At 40.6% G+C, this 27,098-nt stretch overlaps 1 protein-coding gene across 4 annotated transcripts; it reads left to right on the top strand.

Annotated features, from left to right (window-relative positions):
* Positions 1 to 754: 754 nt before the first annotated feature.
* LOC103428020 (glycerophosphodiester phosphodiesterase GDPDL3-like) lies at positions 755 to 26,695 on the top strand. Of its 4 annotated transcripts, none has more exons than XM_070818410.1 (10): positions 758 to 1,016; positions 1,649 to 1,942; positions 2,649 to 2,764; positions 2,882 to 3,383; positions 3,692 to 3,730; positions 3,880 to 4,164; positions 4,589 to 4,731; positions 10,047 to 10,530; positions 10,682 to 11,003; positions 26,376 to 26,695. In XM_070818410.1, exons 1-9 carry the CDS (start codon positions 917 to 919, stop codon positions 10,975 to 10,977), a joined length of 2,259 nt encoding a protein of 752 aa, XP_070674511.1. In that variant the 5' UTR covers positions 758 to 916; the 3' UTR covers positions 10,978 to 11,003; positions 26,376 to 26,695. The 4 variants fall into 4 exon arrangements, with proteins under 4 accessions (XP_028955936.2, XP_070674511.1, XP_070674510.1 ...); XM_070818409.1 differs by lacking the exon at positions 26,376 to 26,695 and adding an exon at positions 23,971 to 24,227; XM_070818408.1 differs by lacking the exon at positions 26,376 to 26,695 and adding an exon at positions 11,106 to 11,283.
* Positions 26,696 to 27,098: the final 403 nt, after the last annotated feature.

The following is a 27,098-nucleotide window of genomic DNA, read 5'->3' as shown; positions in this document are numbered from 1 at the left end:
TGTAGAACAAGACTTCCTTGCTGAACATTTCATCATGAATCCCTGCTTACACTCAATTTCTGGTGGACAAGTGTTTAAATTTTGATTTTTTTAATCAAAACTTAGACACGTATCCACCCATAATTGGATGTAAGCAGGGATTCCTGCTGAAATGTTCAGCAGGGAAGTTAATTCCTTATTTTTATTGGATCGCTTGTTTTTTCTTATCCGCTAACCAAATTTCAGTTTACAGTGACAACCGCGTAATCGTACTAGCAAGAGCTCACGGCAAAACACGTAGGATCTTCCTCTTCGGATCCTTCTCTCTCCTCCCGACACATCTCCACTAACGAGTCCCGACAAAGACCAGTGGTGCGCACTACGCTCCCGGCTCACAAAAGCCGTCTCCGGAGCCGGCTTGCTCAATCTGTCAATCAACACCACGTGGAAGCGTGTATTAATTACTTCACACTTAGACCCTGGTTCTTCATTGATGTTAACATTTTCATTTAATTAATTAAACCCCCTACACACAAACCAAATATTAATTATTAATTAATTATTTTTTTAACAAACGATGTTATCTATACTAAGATGAGAAGTTGTGCTTAGTTTTACAATACACTTACAATAACATAGTTTAAATTCAATTTTAACGAAAATTGAAACTACTACATCTCAGAAATATTGGTAAATCATCGTCTTAAGTAACAATTAATTACTTTAAATTAAAAGTAAAAAATTAATTAATATATAAATAAATACACTGAAAAGCAGCCTGAGGTCCCTAGCTCACAGCTCTTTCTCTCTCTCTAGACTCACTACTCTCTCTTGGCTAAGAAAGTCTCACACATTTCCCGAGAAGACCTGAACGACACCTTCTGGAGACCGCCGGAAGTTGTACAGCTCTTTAATTTCCGGCGCGGCCTCTCCGGCGATGTGTAATTCACGCGCTCTGGTTGCACTTGCTCTGCTTCTTCACTCAGCAGTAGCTCTGGTCTCTGCGCAGGGATCTAGTAAATGGAAAACACTTAGCGGTAATCCTCTACAGCTCCGGCCTTCCTTTTGCTTCATGTATTATAAATCTTACTTGAATTTTTTGTTAATTTTGTGTTTGGTTGCTGAGAAAATGGAGGAACGGGGATTTATTATGAGACTGGAAGTTAAAAATAGAAAGTAGTTGCTTAATTGCGTATTATCTAGTGACTGTGCATGTTTAGTGGAATTAAGTGTATTGCTTGTTGAGTAGGAGGAGAAAGTTTGCAAATTCATCTACAAAGGAGGAGGAAACTTTGTGATCTTCCTTTTTTGTACTGCTTTTTTCCTTGATTTCGATATTCCAAGCCGAAAAGCCGCTTGATAAATACGCAGACTGAAAGTGACACTGCGATTGAATTCGAATTCCGGCTAGGGTCTTGGAGAATTGGTTTTTCCAGAGCATATTAATTTCCAGGGATTGTGAAACATGGGTTTCAAAATTAGAACGCTTTTAATCGCGTACGTCCTGAAGCGATGATCTTTAGGAAAGTTTTCATAAATTTCCAGCGATTTCAAATGGAAACATTTTCTAGAATTTGCTTCTGCTGCCAATTGGGGCTCTAATATTTTTGTAGTACAACTTTTCCCCACTATATGTTCAGTGAGCTAACTGGATTGGTTCGGTTTGCAGGAGATCCGCCTAAGGTTATAGCACGCGGAGGATTTTCTGGGCTCTTTCCGGGTTATAGTTCTGCGGCCTTCAGTTTGGCGTTGATCACAAGTGTACAGGATGCAGTCTTATGGTGTGATGTTCAGTTGACGAAGGATGGAGCTGGAATTTGCTTTCCAGATCTCTTGCTGAATAATAATTCCAATATTGACATGGTCTTGCCAAAAAAGGATAAAAGTTACCTAGTTAATGGAGTTCCTACCAAAGGATGGTTTACTGTGGATTATACTTTGGACGACCTAGCATCTATCTATGGTGAGTGCAAATTGTCTGAAACTTTTTCTGCTATATTGTTAATGGTCATGATTTTAACAAGGCTGTGCATGTCCAAGTTATTTGAATATAGAAGTAGCAAAAAGGAATTTGCATTTGTTCCCTCTTTTTATTTATGATTTATATGTTTTTATGTACGGTTGACTGTTGAATTTGAAGATTATGCCTTTTCATGTTCCGTTTTCAAGGGAATTTTTTCTTCTTATTTGCTTACGTGGGTGAATTAATCATGTTACTGCCTCTACATAGTGAAACATAAATTTGAGTTGGAACAGCACAAAATAATAATGAAAATTTACAGCTAAACCCAACCCCATTTCAAACACCTCAAACTCACAATAAGAGTCCAAAATCACATCAAAAGATCGAAATTCAAGTTTTATAACTTTACAATCCAAACATATCATGTTTGATACATCATACACCTATGACATTATATTTTTTACAATGTTGTGTACACTACACATGTACAATTCCATAAGTAATATATACAATGTTACAAGTATATCTGAGATAACATGCTAGCTTGACCACCTCATATACTAGTTCATGTATTTATGTGCATAGAATGTATATATCGTGATGAAAACAAAAGACAATGTGTATGTTAACTACTATTTTGTATTGGTGACAGAAACATTCATGTTAACTCCTATAATTTCTTACTGATTTCTTGTTACCCATACAGTTACTCAGGGGATATATTCTCGAACTAACAGGTTTGATGGCAATCTGTACCCAATTCTCCTTATCGAAGATGTTGCTACGCAGATCAAACCTCCAAGCTTATGGTTGAATATTCAGGTATAAGATAAACTATACCTTTCTCTTGTCTTTAGAACTGTGCACTCATGTTTTAACCTTTTCCTTTAGATTTCTATATTTGTTTGAAGCAATGTCTTTTCTCTAATGCTTTTGCAGCATGATATCTTCTTCTCACAACACAACTTGAGTATGAGAAACTATGTGCTTTCTGTATCTAAACAAGTGGTTATCAATTATATCTCATCACCGGAGGTGGCTTTCCTGAACAGTATCAAAGCACGGGTTAGTCCGAGTGCAACAAAGCTGGTCTTTCGGTTTTTGGGACAAGATGAGACAGAGCCTTCAACCAACCAAACTTATGGTTCTTTATTAAAGAATCTCACATTTATCAAGACATTTGCCTCAGGAATTCTAATTCCTAAAACTTACATATGGCCTGTCACCAAGGATAATTATTTAGAGCCTCACACTTCAGTTGTAACAGATGCTCATAAAGAAGGGCTAACAGTATTTGCGTCAGATTTTGTTAATGATGTTCCATTAGCTTACAATTACAGTTATGATCCAGTGTCCGAGTACCTGCAATTTATTGACAATGGTGACTTCAGTGTTGATGGTGTGCTGTCTGACTTTCCAATAACACCATCTGAGGCCATAGGTAATTTTCTTTTTCCTGTTCATAAGATTTAGTTCTTTTTAGTATGTAGCGCTATATCATTTGAAGGAAAGTTAAAATTTTAATGCATCGTGGGATGCATATAAATGACCAAACAATCTAGGTACTGAAATCAATATAGCTCCTAAAATGATCCCTTGTAACTGATCTAAGTTAGTTGTAAATGTTCACAAGAGATCACAAGGAAAAACTCGTGGAAAGTTAATTTAAGCGTTAATTATTTGTTGCTTATTTCAATTTAAAGAATTAAAGTTGTGCTTGATAATGATGATTTCTCTTAACTACTGCAGATTGTTTTGCCCATCTTGGAAGTAATGCTTCAGGACAAGGTACGTCACTCTTTGTCATGATAAGATTTAACAAATTGACCCTTTCTTTCTGCTGAGTTGATATACATAAATTCTGACTTTTTATAGTGACATGCGCAAATACCTGAGCATTATTGCTAATCTATTCTTTCATCTATCTCATGATCCAGCCAAGCCCTTGGTTATCTCGAAACACGGAGCAAGTGGAGACTTACCAAGTTGTACTGACTGGGCATATGAAAAAGCAATTGCAAATGGGGTAGATGTACTAGATTGTCCTGTACAAATATCCAAGGATGGAATACCATTCTGCGCAAGTTCTATAAATCTTATAGATAGCACGACAGTTGCTCAATCACCTTTTAGCGACCTCACAAAGGTTGTTCCAGAAATTAAGGCTGGCAGTGGAATATATACCTTTAGCCTAACATGGAAAGACATTGAAGGCCTGACCCGTAAGTAGAAATAGAATAGAATCTCATTTGCTTGCTTATCACTTTGGCATTGAAATTTACTGTTTTATGTATTTATATGATCTCTTCCCAAACCATAGAACCTTTAAGGCTATATGAGATTTCATTTTTAAGACATCCGTTTCATAGATTATGATATAACTCAGACTGTTGATAAACATTTTTTTTTTCCTTTTCTAAACAAGTCACCTGTAAAAATTTCCAACTTTCTAATACACTTGTATTTCTTGAGTGCCACTGTGTTTTAATTTTACACACTTACCTTGATATCTTAAATCCTTATATGCCATGTAGTGAGACCCTTTTCAAGAATGTTTGTTACCTCATAAGAATTCATAAACAAGAAAACTTTTCGTGAACAATAATTTGACTCCCTGTATTATCTTTTTTCTTATTTTAACTGTAGCAACAATATCAAATCCATGGTCAAAGTACACGTTGTACCGGAATCCAATGTCCAAAACTGGTGGCAAGTACTTGACATTATCTGATTTCTTGGCCTTGGCAAAGAGGTCAAGTTCTCTTTCTGGTGTCTTGATCGGCATAGAGGTGGGTATTTGCTTCATCTTTCACTGCTTGGCCTATGATATGATTTCAAGCTTTGGTTGTTGGGAAGTTTCAGTAGTTATTTTTCCTATTTGGGACTCCAAATACAATTTCACCATGTCATTATCATTCTCACTTCTTCCCCATCCTGCGCTTCTTTCCTTACAACTTTAAACCTGGCTTGGGGATTTCATTGATGGGTGGATCTGAGAGAGCTAACTAATGGTTACAAATATGGCTGGATAATATATCCTAGTGGAGTTAAATTGTAAATATTGATATCCCCGATAAGCTACAAATATGTACATATACATGAGTCAAAATAAACACACAAGAGGGAGCCTTCACAAAGGTTGCTTAGGAGAAGTCTCAGCAGTCGGTAGAGCCCCAGAAAGAGAAGGCACCGGAGGGGGATCATTTGGAGCCTCAGTATTGGACAGAACCCTAGAAGGAGGAGGCATCAGAGGTTGATCATTTGGAGCTTCATTACGCGGTACAGCCCCAGAAGACGAAGGCAATAAATGCCTTTGGAACAAACCCACAAATCTCTGATGATCAAGTAAAACCTGACCATCAGTTTCCTTCATCTGGTCAAGCTTCCTCTTCATGTTTGTAGCATAGTCATGTGCGAGCCGGTGCAACTGTTTATTCTCATGCTTGAGCCCTCTAATCTCCTGTTTGAGACTCATCACTTCAGCCGCCAATGATTCAACTTGGCGGGTTCGAGCAAATAGGCGTTGGGCCATATTAGACACAGAACCTGCACACTGAACACTGAGAGCCAGCGAATCCTTAACAGCTAACTCATCAGACCGTTTGGAAAGTAGTCTGTTATCTTTGGGAGTGAGAAGGTTCCTGGCCACCACCGCAGCGGTCATATCATTCTTCATCACGGAATCCCCAACGGTAAGAGGACCAGTAGGGGAGACGAAGGATGGGCGCCATATGTTGTCTGGAGAAGGCGGGGCTGCCTCTTCAACAAGGTTCAAGTCAAAACGACGGTCGGAGGGGCCAGACATTTTCAAAGGTGTTGAAGAGAGAAGAGGTCGGACAAATCAAGATCTTAGAAGTGCAAGAATGAAGCTTCTACTGGTGGAGATTCAAGTGTGCTTTGGAACTTAATGCCAGCCCCTATAAAAATCTGCATTCGACGGAGCTTCAGAAATCGAAGAGGCGCCTGCTCAGAAATCGAAGAGGCGTTTGCTTTCTCAAAAGCTGGGCTGCTTAGAGATCACGAGGGTTGATCTCAGAAATCGAAGAGGCGTTTGCTTTCTCAAAAGTTGGGCTGCTCAAAGACCTCGAAGGCTGATCTCAGAAATCGAAGAGGCGCCCGCTTTCTCAAAAGCTGGGCTCCCCAGAGACCACGAGGGCTGATCTCAGAAATCGAAGAGGCACCTACTTTTCCAGCCTTGTCAGCACCTGTCACACGCACACTCAGCTTTGCGGAAATTATGGGCATTCTGTCGAAGACTTCTGGGGAAGTAGAAAACACATGAATCTTACTGTTCAATCACCCACTTCCCACACGCAACAATAGCTCATGGGTACCACAGAAAACTTTGCCAAAGTTCTCTGCCAAAGTTGAGCACGTGAAGCTTGCAGCTCCCACTACATCGCTCTGACCAAGAAGGGTAAAAGAATAGCAAAGAAACAGCACTAACAAAGTTTAGACACATAAATTTTGAAGGTCTAGCTACCATATTATTACCCACAAGGGTAAAGGAACAGTACCACTGCTGGATAATTGGAAAGTCCCTGTGTGTCAACCTCTGTGCTTCGTGGCAAGGTAGACTAGCAAACATGCCCAACCTTTACTCACATTCGAGAAAACACTCCCAACAAGATTGCTTGCTCCAAAATCGAAGAGGTACCGTCCTCCGAATCTCGAGAGCCAGACTCCCAACATGACTACTTTCTTAAAAATCGAAGAGAGGGTAAAGGAACAGTACCATTGCTGGATAATTGGAAAGTCCCTGTGTGTCAACCTCTGTGCTTCGTGGCAAGGTAGACTAGCAAACATGCCCAACCTTTACTCACATTCGAGAAAACACTCCCAACAAGATTGCTTGCTCCAAAATCGAAGAGGCACCGCCCTCCGAATCTCGAGAGCCAGACTCCCAACATGATTACTTTCTCAAAAATCGAAGAGACACTGCTCCCCGAATCTTCGAGAGCCAGACCCCCAGCATGATTGCTTTCTCAAAAATCGATGAGGCATCGTTCTCCGAATCAATCGAAGAGGCGCTCGCTTTCTCAAAAGCTGGGCTGCTCAGAGACCACGAGGGCCGATCTCAGAAATCGAAGAGGCACCTACTTTTCTAGCCTTGTCAGCACCTGTCACACACACACTCAGCTTTGCAGAAATTATGGGCATTCTGTCGAAGACTTCTGGTGAAGTAGAAAGCACATGAATCTTACTGTTCAATCACCCACTTCCCACACACAACAATAGCTCATGGGTACCACAGATAACTTTGCCAAAGTTCTCTGCCAAAGTTGAGCACGTGAAGCTTGCAGCTCCCACTACATCGCTCTGACCAAGAAAGGTAAAAGAATAGCAAAGAAACAGCACTAACAAAGTTTAGACACATAAATTTTGAAGGTCTAGCTACCATATTATTACCCACAAGGGTAAAGGAACAGTACCACTGCTGGATAATTGGAAAGTCCCTGTTTGTCAACCTCTGTGCTTCGTGGCAAGGTAGACTAGCAAACATGCCCAACCTTTACTCACATTCGAGAAAACACTCCCAACAAGATTGCTTGCTCCAAAATCGAAGAGGCACTGTCCTCCGAATCTCGAGAGCCAGACTCCCAACATGACTACTTTCTTAAAAATCGAAGAGAGGGTAAAGGAACAGTGGATAATTGGAAAGTCCCTGTGTGTCAACCTTTGTGCTTCGTGGCAAGGTAGACTAGCAAACATGCCCAACCTTTACTCACATTCGAGACAACACTCCCAACAAGATTGCTTGCTCCAAAATCGAAGAGGCACCGCCCTCCGAATCTCGAGAGCCAGACTCCCAACATGATTACTTTCTCAAAAATCGAAGAGACACTGCTCTCCGAATCTCGAGAGCCAGACCCCCAGCATGATTGCTTTCGCAAAAATCGAAGAGGCATCGTTCTCCGAATCTCGAGAGCCAGATACCACAGACCATTTTTTCAAAGTGCTCTGACAGAGTTAAAACATGTGAAACTGGCAGCTCCCACTACCGTGCTATGACCAAGCATGGTAAAGGAATAGCATTACTACTTGTTAGGGAGACTCCTATATATGTCGACCTCCATCCCCAACGGACAGGCAGACCTGCAAAAATGCTCAACTCTTCATCATATCTGAGAGGGCACTCCCAACGAAGCCTTTCGAAATATTCAGCTTTCTTTCCCCCCGATAATACCTCTGCAAACAAGCTATACTAGAGCAAGAATATCTCATATCATCAGGGTTAAAAGCAAGAGTATCCCATATCATGCTTTTTCCCTGTCTTTTCCTTTGGCCTTGTTTTTACCTGTAAGACAAGGAGAAAGAGAGCAATCAGTCAGCACTTGGAATCAAGCTTCTAGCCAGGAACTGACTGCCTGGAACCCCTTACCTGATTACTTACCTGGCATTGCTCTCGAGTACTCATCTTCAACATCTTATGTTTCCAGGGAAGATTCTGCATCTGCTTGAGGAACAGATAGGGCAAGTGCGAAGGATACAAGGAAGCATGTGGAGACAAGCGTAACAGCACACGTGCCGATACATCCATTACTCTGTCAAAAGCAAAAGTATCCCATATCAACAGGGTGAAACGTACTCTAGATTTGATGGACTTGTTTTGACCCTCAAATTCTTCAGTCGGCCTTATACTCTGGAGGAAACCAGAAAACCCTCCAGCTCAGTTCAAGAATAAGCTTGTGGAAAGTTACTTCTTCAAAAGCAAAAGTATCTCATATCATCTCTTCTCATTTTTCTTCTCTTTATCCTTCATGCTGCTGCAAGATGGGGAGAAGGTGAACAATCAGTCGGAGCTTTGATTGCTTACCTTGTCTGTCACCTCTTTCAGCAGACCCCTAGCTCGGCGACTTGGGGGACTCCTACTACATGGTTTGTATCGCGCTTGACCAAGCCTGAAACTACAAGTAAGCTTCAAGTGAAATTGATACATTACCTTGTGCATCTCCACCAGTTAAAGATACCACCCCTGGATGGAGGAAGAGTACTTCCAGAGAAGATGCCACATCTACTTATGAGACAGATAAGGCAAGTCAAGACGACACCACACTCCGATACTTAGAAGTTTCGTGATTACGAGATCATTCTCCCACAATATTTCCTAATGTCATTTGTACTAAATCATTCACTTGTACTCACTAAAGGAGAGCTTGAACCTATGTACTTGTGTAAACCCTTAACAATTAATGAGAACTCTTCTATTACGTGGATGTAGCCAATCTGGGTGAACCACGTACATCTTGTGTTTGCTTTCCTATCTCTATCCATTTATATACTTATCCACACTAATGACCGGAGCAATCTAGCGAAGATCACAAAAAGCGACCGTTTTCGCTACCTAGGATCTATCTTGCAAGAGAACGGAGAATTAGATGGAGATCTCAACCATAGAATACGAGCTGGATGGATGAAGTGTAAGAATGCATCCGGCGTGTTGTGTGACCGTCGTAGGCGACTGAAGCTCAAGGGAAAATTTTATAGGACGGCAATAAGGCCAGCGATGTTGTATGGCACAGAATGTTGGGCGGTGAAACATCAACACGTACACAAAATGGGTGTAGAGGAGATGAGGATACTTCGTGGGATGTGTGGGCACACGAGAAAGGATAAGATTGGGAATGAGGATATCCGAGGTAAAGTAGGAGTAGCCGAAATTGTAGGAAAGATGAGAGAAAATCGGCTCCGGTGATTTGGACATGTGCAAAGAAGGCCGAATGACGCTCCGGTTCGAAGATGTGACTACGGGACAGAGGTTCAGGGCCGAAGGGGTAGAGGAAGACCTAGGAAAATTTTGGAAGAGACTCTAAGAAAAGACTTAGAGTACTTGGATCTAACGGAGGACATGACACAAAACCGAGCGCAATGGCGTTCTAGGATTCATATAGCCGACCCCACTTAGTGGGAAAAGGCTTTGTTGTTGTTGTTGTTGTTGGAGTTAAATTGTAAATGTCTCATCTACAGTCATTTGTTTTGAACAATGGGCTGGTTCAATGCCCAAGGTTCTGTTTCTCAATGGTCTGAAGTGACCTTTTTGTTCATTGTCACCCCTATTCAAAGCTTTCTTATGGCGGTAACATTTTGTACTGCTTTCTTTCAGTATGCAGCGTATCTTGCAGAGAAGCAGAAATTAAGTATAACTGATGCAGTCATGAATACCTTGAGCAAAGCAGGTTTTGATAATCAGACAGCTTTAGATGTCAAGATTCAGTCCACTAATAGTTCTGTTCTGATGAAATTCAAGGAGAAAACCAGTTATGAACTTGTTTACAAAATTGAAGAGGAAATTGGTGATGCCCCTAGTTCAACTATTGAGGGCATCAAGAAGTTTGCCGACTCTGTGGTCATCAACAAGGCCTCTATCTTTCCCCAAGTCGAGGCATTTATCACTGGTGTAACAGATGTTGTATCAAAACTACAAGACGCTAAGCTTCCAGTTTATGTTGAACTCTTCAGCAACGAGTTTGTGAGTCAACCATGGGACTTCTTCTCGGATCCAACTGTGGAGATCAATTCATTTGTCTCGGGGGTCAATATTGATGGTGTTATCACAGACTTCCCCAAAACGGCGGCGAGATACAAAAGTAAGTGTACTTGTATACAATCTTTTCAGGTCCGAATGATGTTAGATACATCAGTGCTTTGGAGATTATTATCGGAAGGCAAGTCCATTTTAGCCGCTAAGATTACCGGATATACGTCAGCGATTAATATTTTGGTGCTTGATTGTTGCAGAGAACCGGTGTTTAGGTAGAAAAGAAGTACCTAACTACATGAGTCCTATTCAGCCAGCCAGTCTGATACAAGTTGTTACCCCTTCATATTTGCCTCCTGCTGAGGCTCCAAATCCAACCCTGAGGGAGAGTGATGTGATTGAGCCACCTTTGCCTTCCGTTACGGCCCAGGCTCCTGCGCCAACTAGTGGATCTTCAGTGGGAGCTTCACCTCAACCTTCCGGGCAGCCTAAGATTGCCGCATGCTTCTTCCTCTCGTATCTGGCTATGACGATTGCCGCTCTTTTCGTGTTCTGAAACTGCTAGGCAGTTGCTCATATACTGTAAGTTACCCGTCTTATTGCGCTTGCTTTGGAGCATTTTGCTGAATGAATATACCGGGGCTAGCTAATCATTATTTTATTTTTAACTTGACTACGGAATAGCTGTGCATTCAGGGTTTTGATGTTGTAGGTAATTAAATTCCTCATTCTTCTCGTAAACTTCTGGATATCTTCATGCTTATTTATGCCGTATTTTTGTATATGGTTGGTGTATTTGTACTCATGAATCATCATGTATTCTTTGGGTGTGAAAGAGTTTTTATCGTTCGTTTATAGCAAACCATTAGCCCCTAAATTCATCAGTGGTTGGGAACAAATTTGCTTGTATTCCACACCACACGTCCTGGGTTCGGATAGACTTGAACACCCTTGAAATGAAAAACCAGAAATTTGGCTTCTCCAAACTTCTTGAACTATTAACCACCAAATTTAAAGTAAAATAAAAACTCATATCCCATCAGTGTTCAAAATAAATCTCTCTCCAATCTCCATACACCATGAACGGCCGTGGAAAGCAAGATGTATTTTCAGTTTTTTTTTCCCCAAAAGTTTAGTAACGATGATCTAGCTCGGTTTAGTCTATAACTAGAGCTGTTGCTCGTGCGATGTTGCGGGAATGTCAGATAGATTGTAAAAACACTGCATTAATGGATGCCCACTGAAACCTCAGAATTTCAAAACCGTATAATACAAATAGGTTTTACAACACTAAAAACCTTCAACTCTCGCATTTTGTTCCAAAATTATATGCGCACTCTAGAGAATCACCTAAGTTCCGCATTCGTTGCGACTCCCAAGGTAGACTACCCATCTTGGCGAATACCAGCACGCTAATAAACATGGTATTAAAATATTAGTCTCATCTATGATATAATTGTAAATCATTGATAGAGAGATTAAAATATTAGTCCCAACTTTGATTAATCCATCATTAGTAGCTTACTATTTCAACACTAAGAGTTGATAAGAGAACATCGGAAAACTTATGAACATGCCCACCTATTATCATATCCGACATTGCAGTTGATTAATCTCACATAAATCCACATCAAAAGAACCCAGAAATTTAATGAAGAATTTTCCAAAACCCACGATTTAAACTTGTTTGTACCATACTTGACCAGACCAATCCGAAACTACTGAGTACCGGTCAACGTTATACCGTCAAGGACCAAGAAGAGTTTCCCTCCAACCAGGAGGCCAATCACAGCGCGACACGTATCGACATTAGAAGCCAATCATAGAGCGACATGTGTCAACATCAGAAGCCAATCACATCACGACACGTGTCAATGTCAGAATGAAACTAGAAACTCTCTTCTATAAATAGAGATCATTCTCTCACAATATTTCCTAATGTCATTTGTACTAAATCATTCACTAGTACTCACTAATGGAGAGCCTGAACCTATGTACTTGTGTAAACCCTTCACAATTAATGAAAACTCCTCTACTCCGTGGACGTAGCCAATCTGGGTGAACCACGTACATCTTGTGTTTGCTTCCTTGTCTCTATCCATTTACATACTTATCCACACTAGTGACAGGAGCAATCTAACGAAGGTCACAAACTTGACACTCTCTGTTGTACCAAAGTCCTCGCTGATTTTGTGCATCAACATTTGGCGCCGTCTATGGGAACGACACTTATTCTCACTCTCTTCAGCTTTGTCAAGCTGGTTTCCACCATTTGTACACTCTCTTTTGATCAGGCATCCCTCTCCAACATGGGGAGCAAAGGAAGCCACATCACACAAAATGACACCCCTATTGCACCAAGTGCGAAGCAACGAACGAAGGAAGGAAATAGGGTTGCTTTTCAAGCTAAAGTCGATGAGCTAGAAGCTCAAAACAACAAGATGGCAATGAAGAATGAGGTCCTCCAGGAGCAGTATGAGAAGCTCTTTGAGACGTTCCACGAAACTATGCGTACTCAAACACGCAAGCTTGTTGCCCCTGTGGACATCAACCATCATCTTGGTGCCCCCCAACACGGAAGGTCACCTTCCTTCAACATGGGTATCCCTGATGAGCAGTGAGCTAATCATCAAAACATTGATCAACATGAAACTTCTCTCAACCCAGCTGCTTCGACCCGAAGCAGGAGAAGTGGAGGAAGACACCTCATTGTAGAAGGGTTGGAAGGATCGAAAACTGTTTATCGTGATTGCTGAGACTTCCTAAAGTAACGTCGAGAGAATCCCCTCCACATATGCTCGAAGATCAACGACCCAAAGGTTTCTGAAAGACTCGGTCCCCTCCCACGACCCAGGCCAGGTACCAATCTAGGGAAGGAACGACATGTCCTAGAGGAGCATGAAGGTACATGGGACTTTGAGGTATTCCGACAGACTCGCGCTAGAAGTTAGTATGGCGAGTCCAAGGAAAAATCACACGCCCTTGCTCAAATTTTCTACTTCCAAGAAGCGATGAAGATTTACGAAAGAAAATCCTAGTGGTACATGACTCCACTCAAGACCCCCTTGTCCTACAGCTCATTGAGGAAGTAAACAAGTTGAAGGCCGAACGTCAGGCTGAGATACTTGACTGGAACTAACCCAGGCCTAACCCTCTCACAAGGAGGATCCTTGACACCCCCCTTCAAGCGAAGACAAAACAAAAGCTTGGTTTACAATTCTATACTGGAAGGGAGGACCCAATTGAACACCTTAACCTCTTTGAGTCCACCATAGCATATCGGATGCATACCGACGAAGAGCGATGTTTTCTCTTCCCCTCCACCCTCTTTGGCGAAGCTCTAAACTGGTATTGCCGTCTTCCACCTGAGACAATAGACTCATTTGAGGAATTAAGGAAACTGTTTGTCTCTCAACACATCTTCCAGACCGATCGCTTGCATTCTGCAGATGACTTGTACACTATTCGCCAGAAGCCGGACGAGTCAATGCGAGAGTACGCTGGTCGTTTCAGCCATGAGTATTCTCGCTGTGCTGAGGCAGATGGCAAGACCGCCCTCAAGGCCTTCATGGCAGGCATACGTGATTGTTTCTTCAAGTACATGATCAATGCCAACACTTGGAAGATTTACTCTGAGGTGATGGCACAAGCTTACAACCACGCCTCCGCCGAAGCAAGGACATACCAAAGGAACCCCCATATGGTTAACCCCTATCAACAAGTAGGGAGTGGAAGCCAGATCCAACCAAATGAGAAGACCTCGACCTTCCAAACGGCAGCGGTGCCTCCCCCTGCCTTACTTAATACTTTGCCAAGTCAACAGACATATCAATTTCAGGGTAAAAGGAAAGATTTCCATCCTCACCAGTCTCATTTTAGTAAAAGGAGTAAGGGACACTATTGCGATAACCAAGGGTATCGCCATGATAATCCCCGACCCCAGGTAGTCAACACAGTGGGTCAAGCACGTGTCAGGATAGCCCCTACCTCGAGGTATGAGGCATACACACCTTTGAACGCCACATGCGTGGCCATTTACCCCAGCATAACTGGGATCCAATATGTTTCTACCCTGAGAAAGAAAGAGGTATCATCTACCCTCACAACGACCCACTGATCGTGGAAGCTTACATAGCCAACTTTGAAGTACGACGAACCTGGTAGACGTGGGGATTTCAGTCAATATCATGTTTGCTGAAGCTTTCAGGGCACTTAATGTAGCTGAACACTTGCTCGACCGCTCGATTTCCCCTTTGATAAGCTTCTCAGGTGATATCGTGCAACCTTTGGGAAGCATACACTTATCTTTCACCATTGGTACAGGCCCTTACACAGCTACCATTACCACTAATTTCCTAGTGGTTGATTGCCTAATGGCATACAATGTCATCTTCGGACACATTCATACTTAAGCCAACTGTGCTTTGAAAGGGTTCAATATATTTTGTGTCATTCGACACTTGCTACAATGTGCCTAGACACCTTGCTCTTATTCTCACCAATCAGGTGATGAAATGTGAAGAAGGAACTCATCTTCATGCCACCAACCAGGTGATGGAATGTACAACCCGTACTCTCCTTCATGCCACCAACCAGGTGATGAAATGTACAACCCGTACTCTAATATCATTTGGCAATTTGCCACTCATGCCACCAACCAGGTGAAGAAGGAACTCATCTTCATGCCACCAACCAGGTAATGAAATGTACAACCCGTACTTTAATATCATTTGGTAACTTGCCATTCATGCCACCAACCAGGTGATGAAATGTACAACCCGTACTCACATTCATGCCACCAACCATGTGATGAAATGTACAACCCGTACTCTAATATCATTTGGCAACTTGCCATTCATGCCACCAACTAGGTGAAGAAGGAACTCATCTTCATGCCACCAACTAGGTGATGAAATGTACAACCCGTACTCTAATATCATTTGGCAACTTGCCACTCATGCCACCAACCAGGTGAAGAAGGAACTCATCTTCATGCCACCAACCAGGTGATGAAATGTACAACCCGTACTCTAATATCATTTGGCAACTCACACTCGTACTACCAACCAAGTGATGAAAGCAACTCACCATTCATTCCACCTACCAGAAGACGAGTGGTACAACTTGTACATGTGAACTCCTAGCATTCACAAATAATCAAAAACCTTCAAGCTTGACAACTCAACTAGGGGAGCACTTATGCCCAACAAGAGTTATAATCACCAACAAAGTCTTATTGCAAGCCAACAACTTCAGTGCACGGCATATGAAGATCAAGCTATTCAGCCCTCTTGCATCTGTTTCAAACATTTCCCCTCTATAACAATACAAACACTACAACTCGTAGAAAGCTTCACACACTCTTGATCAAGACAGTGTGAAGCAAAACCAATTTATGGTGCCAACAAGAGCTTTATCAAAGGAGTTCAACCACAATTCTCAAAAGCTTCATACATTTTTTAGCAAGATAGTGTGAAGCAAAACCAATTTATGGTGCCAACAAGAGCTTCATCAATGGAGGACAACCACAATTCTCAAAAGCTTCACACACTCTTGATCAAGACAGTGTGAAGCAAAACCAATTTATGGTGCCAACAAGAGCTTCATCAAAGGAGTTCAACCACAATTCTCAAAAGCTTCACACACTCTTGATCAAGACAGTGTGAAGCAAAACCAATTTATGGTGCCAACAAGAGCTTCATCAAATGAGTTCAACCACAATTCTCAAAAGCTTCACACACTTTTGATCAAGATAGTGTGAAACAAAACCAATTTATGGTGCCAATAAGAGCTTCATCAATGGAGGGCAACCACAATTCTCAAAAGCTTCACACACTCTTGAACAAGACAGTGTGAAGCAAAACCAATTTATGGTGCCAACAAGAGCTTCATCAAAGGAGTTTAACCACAATTCTCAAAGGCTTCACACACTGTTGATCAAGACAATGTGAAGCAAAACCAATTTATGGTGCCAACAAGAGCTTCATCAATGGAGGGCAACCACAATTCTCAAAAGTTTCGCACACTCTTGATCAAGACAGTGTGAAGCAAAACCAATTTATGGTGCCAACAAGAGCTTCATCAAAGGAGTTTAACCACAATTCTCAAAAGCTTCACACACTCTTGATCAAGAGAGTGTGAAGTAAAACCAATTTATGGTGCCAACAAAAGCTTCATCAATGGAGGATAACCACAATTCTCAAAAGCTTCACACACTCTTGAACAAGACAGTGTGAAGCAAAACCAATTTATGGTGCCAACAAGAGCTTCATCAAAGGAGTACAACCACAATTCTCAAAAGCTTCACACACTCTTGATCAAGACAATGTGAAGCAAAACCAATTTATGGTGCCAACAAGAGCTTCATCAATGAAGGGCAACCACAATTCTCAAAAGCTTCACACACTCTTGATCAAGACAGTGTGAAGCAAAACCAATTTATGGGGCTAACAAGAGCTTCATCAAAGGAGTTCAACCACAATTCTCAAAAGCTTCACACACTTTTTATCAAGACAGTGTGAAGCAAAACCAATTTATGGTGCCAACAAGAGCTTCATCAATGGAGGGCAACCACAATTCTCAAAAGCTTTACACACTATTGATGAAGATAGTGTGAAGCAAAATCAATTCATGGTACCCAACAAAAGCTTCAACTCCAAAGCTTCACCTACAAAGCTTCAACTCCAAAGCTTCGCCTACAAAAGCTTCAACACAAAAACTTCACCCACAAAAGATTCAACACAAAAGCTTGACCCACAAAAGCTTGACCCACAAAAGCTTGACTTACAAAAGCTTGACCCACAAAAGCTTGACCCATAAAAGCTTGACCCACAAAAGCTTCACCCACAAAAACTTGACCCACAAAAGCTTCACCCACAAAAGGTTGACCCACAAAAGGTTGACAACACAAAAGCTTCACACTATCTTGATCAAGATAGTGTGAAGCAAAATCAATTCATGGTGCCCAAGAAAGCTTCAATCTCAAGGCTTCACCTACAAAACTTCAACACCAAAGTTTCACCTATAAAGCTTTAAAATATATATATTTTCGAAAATTTAAAAATTCAAAAATTCGAAAATTCAAAAAAATAAAAATAAAAATAAAAATCGAAAAAAAAATTTCGAAAAAAAAAAAGAATTTGCCTAGGCCTCATTTTCTTTGGGCCTAATAACTTTCATAAAAAATATATATGAAGGAGGAGTTTTGGGCTACCACTTAGAAAGGAAAATTGTGAAGTTTTGTTACTTTAGAAGCTTGGCTACTAGCAAGACACCTCCTTTGTCAACTCCCTCGACCGGAGATTTGGGGGACTCCTACCATATGCTACTACACCTTGATACTCGGAAGTCTCACGACCACTCAGTGACTTGGATTTTTCAAGTCTCCAAACGAGAAGTTTTCCTCACTCGGGAAATTAAGGGAGCACTACCTCAACCTACATGCTTCACTCACAAAGCTTCAATATACAAGCTTCAACAAAAGGAAAAATTTAAAGAACTTAGTGAAGAAGGCCTTGGTGTATTTAACACAATATGTTGAAATGAAGCAAACCTTGTTTATTGATATCTCTGATAAGTTACAAATATGTACATATACATGAATCAAAATAAACAAACAAGAGGGAGCCTTCACAAATGTTGCTCAGAAGAAGTCTCAGCAGTCGGCAGAGCCCCATAAAGAGGAGGCACCATAGGGTGATTATTCGGAGTCTCAGTACTAGGCAGAACCCTAGAAGGATGAGGCACTGAAGGTTGATCATTTAGAGCTTCATTACGCAGTACAGCCCCAGAAGACGAAGGCAATAAATGCCTTTGGAACAAACCCACAAACCTCTGATGATCAAGTAAAATCTAACCATCAGATTCCTGTAGCTGGTCGAGCTTCCTCTTCATGTTTGTAGCATAGTCATGTGCGAGCCTGTGCAACTGTTTATTCTCATGCTTGAGCCCTCTAATCTCCTGTTTGAGACTTATCACTTCAGCCGCCAATGATTCAACTTGGCGGGTTCAAGCAAATAGGCGTTGGGCCATATTAGACACAGAACCTGCACATTGAACACTGAGAGCCAGAGAATCCTTAACAGCCAACTCATCAAACCGTTTGGAAAGTAGTCTGTTATCTTTGGGAGTGAGAAGGTTCCTGGCCACCACCGCAGCGGTCATATCATTCTTCATCACATAGTCCCCACCGGTAAGAGGACCAGTAGGGGATAAGAAGGATGAGCGCCATATGTTGTCTTAAGAAGGCATGGTTGCCTCTTCACCAAAGTTCAAGTCAAAATGACGGTCGAATAGGCCAGACATTCTCAGAAATGATGAAGGAAAAATGAGGTGCAATAAATCTTTGAAGTAAGGGGAAAATTCCTACAAGTAATAACTCTCTGAATGTACTTCTTGCACACAATTGGTGCCCTTATAAAAGAAAGGGCAACATGGCCGTTGGTTCAAAAATCGAAGAGGCACCACTCTCCGGATTTCGAAGAGGCACCACTTTCCACACGCAACATTAGCTCCTTGAGTACCACAGATAACTTTACCAAAGATCTCTAACAAAGTTTAGACACATAAATTTTGAAGGTTCAGCTACCTTACTATTACCTACAAGGGTAAATGAACAACACCACTGCTTGATAACTAGAAAGTCCCAATGTGTGTTAACCTCCATGCTCCGTGGCAAGACAGATTGGCAAAAATGCCCAACCTTTACTCACATTTGAGAAAACATTCCCAACAAGATTGCTTGCTCAAAAATCGAAGAGGCACCACTCTCTGAATCTCGAGAGCCAGACTCCCAACAGGATTACTTTCTAAAAAATCGAAAAGACACTGCTATCCGAATCTCAAAAGTCAGACTCCCAACAGGATTGCTTTCTCAAAAATCGAAGAGGCACCGTTATCTGAATCTCGAGAGCCAGATCCCTGACATGATTGCTTGTTCGAAAATCGAAGAGGCACCGCTCTCCGACGAGAGCCAGATTTCCTTAGATAAAGCTTGTCTGCAATCTTCACACGCAACATCAGCTTTCCAGATATCACAGACCACTTTTTCAAAGCGCTCTGACGAAGTTAAAACATGTGAAGCTTGCAGCTTCCACTATATTATTATGACCAAAAAGGGTAAATGAATAACATTATTACTTGCTCAAAAATCGAAGAGGCACCGCCTTGCGAATCTCGAGAGCCAAACTCCCAACAAGATTACTTTCTCAAAAATCGAAGAGGCACCGCTATTCGAATCTCAAACCCAGACTCCCAACAGGATTGGTTTCTAAAAAATCGAAGAGATACCGTTCTCCGAATCTCGAGAGCTAGATCCCTGACAGGATTGCTTGTTCGAAAACCGAAGAGGCATCGTTCTCCGAACTTCGAGAGCCAGATTTCCTTGGATAAAGTTTGTCTGCAATCTTCACACGCAACATCAGCTTTCCAGATACAACATACCACTTTTTCAAAATGCTCTAACAAAGTTAAAACACATGAAGCTTACAGCTCCCACTGCATTGCTACGACCAAGAAGGGTAAAGGAATAACATTACTACTTGTTGTTAGGGAGACTTTTATATATGTCGACTTCCATTCTCCACGGACATGCAGACCTGTAAAAATGCTCAACCCTTCCTCATATCTGAGAGGGCACTCCCAACGAAGCCTCTCGAAATACTCAGCTTTCTTCCCTCCCCAATAATACCTATGCAAACCAGCCACACCAGAGCAAGAGTATCTTATATCATTAGGGTCAAAAACAAGAGTATCCCATATCATGCTTTTTCCCTGTCTTTTCCTTTGCCCTTGTTCTTACCTGCAAGACAAGGAGAAATAGAGCAATCAGTCAGCACTTGGAATCAAGCTTCCAATCAGGAGCTGACTGCTTGGAACCCTTTGCCCGATTACTTACCTGGCATTGCTCTCGAGTACTCATCTTCAACATCTTATGCTTCCAAAAAAGATACCACATATTCCTGAGGAACAGATAGGGCAAGTGAGGATACAAGGAAACATGTGGAGACAAGCGCAACAGAACATGTGCCGATTCATCTATTACTTCGTCAATAGCAAAAGTATCCCATATCATTAAGGTCAAACACACTCTTGATTTAATGGACTTGTTTTGACCCTCAAATTCTTGAGTCGGCCTTATACCTTGGAGGAAACCAGAAAACCTTCCAGCCCAGTTCAAGAATAAGCCTGTGGAAAGTTACTTCTTCAAAAGCAAAAGTATCTCATATCATCTCTTCTCCATTTGCTTCTCCTTATCCTTGTTGCTGTTTACGACACAAGGAGAAGGAGAACAATCAATCGGAAGTCGAAGTCGAACCTCCGATCCAGGTTGCTTCCTTGGAAGTCTGATTGCTTACCTTGTCTGTTACCTCTTTCGGCAAATCTCTTAGCTTAGCGACTTGGGGGACTCCTATTATAGGGTTTTGTATCGCACTTGACCAAGCTCGAAACTACAAATAAGCTTCAAGTTAAATTGATACATTACTTTGTGCATCTTCATTGGTTAAAGATATCACCCCTGGATGGAGGAAAAGTACTTCTAGAGAAGATGCCACATCTACGTAGGACAGATACGACAAATGAAAATGATACCACACTTCGGTACTTAGAAGTTTCGTGATTACTCAATGGCTTGGATCTTGCAAGTCCCCAACCGAGGAGCTTCCCTCACTTGAGAACTTAGGGGAGCACTGTTTGTACCATACTTGACCAATCCTGAAACTATTGAGCACCGGTCAACGTTATACCATCAAGGACCCAGAAGAGTTTCCCTCCAACCAGGAGACCAATCACAGCGCGACACGTGTCGACATTAGAAGCCAATCATAACGCGACACGTGTCAGAAGCCAATCACAACACGACACGTGTCAATGTCAGAATGAAACTAGAAACTCTCTTCTATAAATAGAGATCATTCTCTCACAATATTTCCTAATGTCATTTGTACTAAATCATTCACTAGTACTCACTAAAGGAGATGTTGAACCTATGTACTTGTGTAAACCCTTCACAGTTAATGAGAACTCCTCTACTCCGTGGACGTAGCCAATCTGGGTGAACCACATACATCTTGTGTTTGCTTCCATGTCTCTATCCATTTACATACTTATCCACACTAGTGACCGGAGCAATCTAGCGAATGTCACAAACTTGACACTTTCTGTTATACCAAAGTCCTCGCTGATTTTATGCATCAACAAAACTAAAACCCACAAATTCAAACGAAAGACTATAAAATCATGAAAATTTTAATAAAATCCAAGTATATTAATCGCATATTCGATCATGCAAATCTTCACATCCAATGAGTCTAGAAGGTACTGGCTTCCTTGCAAAATCATATCTTTACAGGCCAAGGCTCAAATTTCCTTGTAGCTACCTTGATTCGATAAGTCCTAATTCAAGCAGTCATATATATATATATATATATGTGTGTGTGTGTGTGTATATATATATATATATAAGTTGATTCAATGGGCATATGCACTTATCAGAAATTATGAAATCGATTGAACATGTTAGAGTAATGTCCGCAATTAAATAATGAGCATGAAAATGACTAACCGGGTAACACAAATTGTTCAAATTTGGGGGGCTTGAATTTGAAGAACCCAGATGGAATTTACAGACATCTGAAAAGAATGAAAGCAGCTGTATTATAGGAAGAGTTGTTACAATCAAGAAAATATAAGATATTGCGGCGTTGCACTATATGATATCGGGATCCAAACAAAAAATAAGTAAACAGAAAAAATACTATTGGAAAGCAATCACCTTTCAGAATCTTCCCAATTCTCTTCTAGAGCGAGGAGACACAAGTTTTCTAAAACAATCAAAACCTTGCTTGTGTTGACTAATGAATGGTCTGAATTGTGAAAAAATCGAATTCAAATCCTCCTTCAGCAACCTAATAATTAAACCCATAAAAATTTAAAAACTTTAATATGAAAAGAATAATAAAACAATGTGCATTCAAATTACAGGAGATAAATCAAAATATAAACCATCAGAAAGAAGGACTTGGATTCTCTGCCCTCCAATTTTGGTACCCTTCCCGTGCCCTCCTGTTTTTGTGGTCACGGTTAAGCTACGTCAACATTTTATATTAATATTTCTTTTTGTTTTATTATTTTTATAAAAAAATAATATAAAATATTAACGTGGCTTAACCGTGACCACACAAAACAGGAGGGCACGGGAAGGGTACCGAAATGGGAGGGCAGAGAATCCAAGTCCCAGAAAGAAGGCTTCGATCCATTCAAACTCCATATTAAATTTTGTTATCAAATATAAAATACTATCATTAATCACTGCACTTCATTATATAAAAGGACAAAGATTGTCTGCCCTCCCACTTCCGGTGCCCTCCTGTTTTGTGTGGTCACGGTTAAGCCACATCAACATTTTATATTATTTTTTTATAGAGATAATAAGACAAAAATGAATAGTAATATAAAATGTTGACGTGACTTAACCGTGACCACACAAACAGGAGGGCACGGAAGGGCACCAGAAGTGGGAGGGCAGACAATCTTTGTCCTATATAAAAACCCTCATAAGAAACGGCTGATGTGGGACAATTGGGTCCTATCGTTTCATCAGTGGAAAACTCAAATAGAGTATATATCAGGAAAACTTTAACGAAAAACTCCCGGTACTGTTCACTTTAACGAAAAACCACATTTTTATACTAAAAAGTCAATCCTGGTACTATTCACTTTACCCTTTATTTTGTCCTTATCGTTAAAACTTAAAGTTTTCAAATCTTTTTCATTAGTTTTTCTTATTTATAACTCAAGAAATTCAATCCACCATCAAAATTCTATTAATTATATAGTTAACCCTATATTTTTTGCTAATAAATATTCATCGTATTTGGCGATAAAATAATGAATAACGGAATTAATCATCAATTAATTATCAACTAAAAATAATATTCATTAAACCTACAATAGTATAAATCTATTCAACAGAAGTTAAGAGAACTAATAATGAATTTGACCTACTATTTTATTTGTATATTTGATTTTTAAATTCAGTGTTTATAAATTTGTTCAATGGATGCAAAACACCCAACTCTATTAAATTCAGTATTACCTTTTAATTGTGCAATTTGGGAAGGTTGGATTCTCACCTTCTCTGGGTCCTGGTTCTCTACAAATTGTCATGAGAGAGAGGGTCAAAGCGGGTATTCGTTGAGAGTGTTTGAGTGTTGTATATTGGTACAAAACTAATTAGATACTTGGAATTAGATAAACATCTTCCAATGATGCAAACTGAAACTTGAACAAATCCAAAATAAAATGTAAATAATTACAGAATACAAGAACAAACCATACTTTTTCAAATACACACATGCTAAAATCCTTATGCACATGAAACACCGTAAAATTATGATCAAGAGATGAAAATTTAAACCAAAATGTCTTGTTTTATATCATCTTAGGTCCACCTTATTGTAATACATAAGTTACATTTTATGCTTCTTCAAAGCCCTTTAGCCTGCCAATGCAGATATTTTTCATCTAACGAAACTATCATAACCTGCAGGTGTGAATACAATTCCAAGACAATCATGCATCACTTTTATTAGACCAACAACAAGCATACAAACCAATGTTTGTAGTTAACGAACACAACTGAAAATACCACAAAGGCCTATGTCCACGTAAAATATCTCAAACTTTATAAAACAAAATTAATTCAGCACTTGTGAGCAAGATGAACTAATATGTTTTTTGACACTGATCTATGTACCATACCAGTTACTTTTATGGTGATTTCCAACCCCTGTGGAAAGATGAAAACCCTCACAACTGATGCAATGCATAGACCATGCCATGCCAGTTAAAATCCAACCACGAAACATGATCAATTCTTGTGGACAAGATGACCAGCCTCTATGTCATGATTTAAAATGTAATTTGAGTAACAAATTGATATTCGGTATACATTTCATCTGACAATTGACTAACACACGAAAATGTGACTTAATGAATCCAACCAAAGATTAAACTGCATACAAGGAATCTAAACCATACATACTTTATAGGTCATCTGCAAATGTAAGGCATTACTTACATGAAACTCAAGCTCCACTGATCTGCAACATCATTACTTAATTTGCCAATCAATGTATAAATTATAATATGCACTTGGGAACAACCTTACTTAGGCAATGAAATCAATATTACCACAAATTTTCATTCTTTGACCTTTCCTTAACACATCAAATAGCAATCTCAATGAAAGGTAGAACTAAGCATTGAAGCATTCAACAACCAGCTTAGCTTGTATGTATTAATAATCAATCAAGGCATCCAAATGATTGTAAGTCATAGGAAAATGTGCACATACGCCAAATATTCATTCATGCAACTTAACGTATTATTTCATCAATTTCATCAACCAAACCACATATACATGAAAGACAGAAACGCTTTAATAGATTCATACAAGTTAACTTAATGCTCAAAATTTTCTAATCATGAACAATATGATTATAATTGTGGATGCAAATTTCTTCCTTCTTGTTATTGGACGAAAATGCACATGCAAAAATAATTAACACCTTAGGTCAAGGCCAAGAGTCTCATGTGCCCACAAAGAATTGGAAGGGGGGCTTTGGCCAAACAACCTCCGATGCCAAAGTTAGAATTTTGAGGGAAAAGTGTTTGGAGAATTTAGAGAATTTTGCAAGAGGTTCAACTTACGTTTTTGGAGAAGATGGGGTGGTATTTATAGGGGTGTGGCCGTCCCCTTTGGGAGAGATGGGAACCGGCCACATTTAGTGGGTTTTTAGGTGTAATTTACAATTAATTAGCTAATTAATAAATTAATTGAGTAATAAATCAATTAATTAGCCAATTAATATAATTTGAAAGAAATAATTTGGGAGTTGCCTTGTGGGGAGGATTTGATGAGGATGGATGAAATAGGTTTTGAATAATTACCTATTTTGATCACTTTTGCCCTTGATTGAATTGTGATTGCCCACTACTTGTGCATAGGAATTTCGGTGTGCCTCGAGGGTAATTTTGTCTTTTTACCTAAGAATCCATGTGTCGCCTCCATATTTTTCTTGATTATTTTTGGCTCCACAAATGCCCTCACACCTATTGGGCTGCTTGTAGAAAATGGCAGCAGGTGTAGAGATCTTCTTGCTTTAGGAAACGTAGGATTGTTTCCTATTTTGAAGTAGATTCCCTCTTTAATTGGAAATTAGATCCTTCTAGGAAAGGGAAATAAATTTCTCCCAAAGCCTATCTAAGTCCACCTTAAGTGGATTATTAAATCAACTTTGGAGAGCGATTTATTCTACCCTACAAGAGAGAGAGAGCTTAGAGGATATTTGATCCCCTTCCCCTAGCAATCTTCTACTCATACCCGTGCAAATGATTGTCTTTCATTGCTTGCTTTGTCTTCACGCCGCTTCAAGGTAAGAAAAAAATTAATTTTCCTAGTCTTCTTAATTTTTTTTAGGAGTCTCAAGGCTTGAAATTAGCTCAACAGAGGTCGAGGAAGTGGTCTTGGAAAGGTCACGGCACAAGGGTTGCCGTAGGGTAGCCTTGTGATTTTGGCTCAGCTCCTATCTCGGCTCGGGCCGAGAGTTGATTTGTTCGGGTGTCGTGGTCTGGGCTTGGCTTGGGCCAAGCTGGTGTCGGGCTAGGGGACGAGGTGAGGGTCTCCTCATTTGTTTTTCTTTAAAGCTGGGCTCAGGCTTATGCCTGAGGAAGAAAAGGAGTAGGCCAAGGGATTTTTGGGCCATGGAATCGGACCAAGCTGAGGCCCGATGGTTGGTTTTGCTTTTTTTTTTTTTTTGCCTACGTGCCTGGGCTGGTGTCAAAGAGGAGAGAGAAAGGTTGAGAGCTGCTTGGGTAGTGAGGCCTTTTGTGCCGAGCCCTTTTTTTTTTTCACAAGCAGCCGTCTAACGAATTTTCTTCGCGTCTTTGCAGAATTTCTTCAAGCATGTCTTCCTCGAGCCATAAAAATGATGATGGGGTGCTGCCATTGTATCGTCAAGGCGGGTCTTTGAGCAAGGTTGGCTACTTCAAAGCTGCTCACTTCAAAATTGGTTCCGATGACTTGTTTAGAGACTTTCTTGAGGCATATAGGCATGCTATTCCGTCGGGAGTGCGTGTGAAATATGTCAAGGATGGTAGTAGATGTGAGCCATGTGGTGGGGCTCGGAGAGCCATCAAGTTCCACTCTTACTATTTTGTGTTGGGATTTACTTTGCCCATGCCTCGCTTTTTCCAGGAAGTACTTTGCTCTATGAAGTGTGCCACTGCTCAATGTTCTCTGAATGCGGTCCGTGTGATGGTAGGATTCCTCAATCTAAGCCAATTCTTTGACTTAGATCTAACTGTCAACAAATTTTGGTACTTCTTTGACATAGGCCACATTAAGGGAATTGGGTAGCTGCGGTCTCGTGACTCTTTGATCATTTGAGCAAGGGAGATCATGACTGGGCCAAGGAGACTTTGGAGATAAGTGGAGAATGGGAGTCAGATTCTTCCCCCAAACTGTGTGTTCTAACGATCTTTATATCCGATAAGTAGGCTGCTTAATCTTTCGATTTCTTTGTAGTTTGGCTCAACTCCTAAGACTTCTCCGGACATGAAGAAAGTGCATGTCGCTCTAGGTATCCTTTCCAAGTACCGTGAGTGTTGGCTGCT

The sequence above is a fragment of the Malus domestica genome, chromosome 03 (assembly GCF_042453785.1).
Source record: "Malus domestica chromosome 03, GDT2T_hap1".
In the NCBI taxonomy this organism is placed as follows: Eukaryota; Viridiplantae; Streptophyta; class Magnoliopsida; order Rosales; family Rosaceae; genus Malus; species Malus domestica.
The sequence above is the reverse complement of the archived record's forward strand: the minus strand, read 5'-3'. Positions and strand labels throughout refer to the sequence as shown.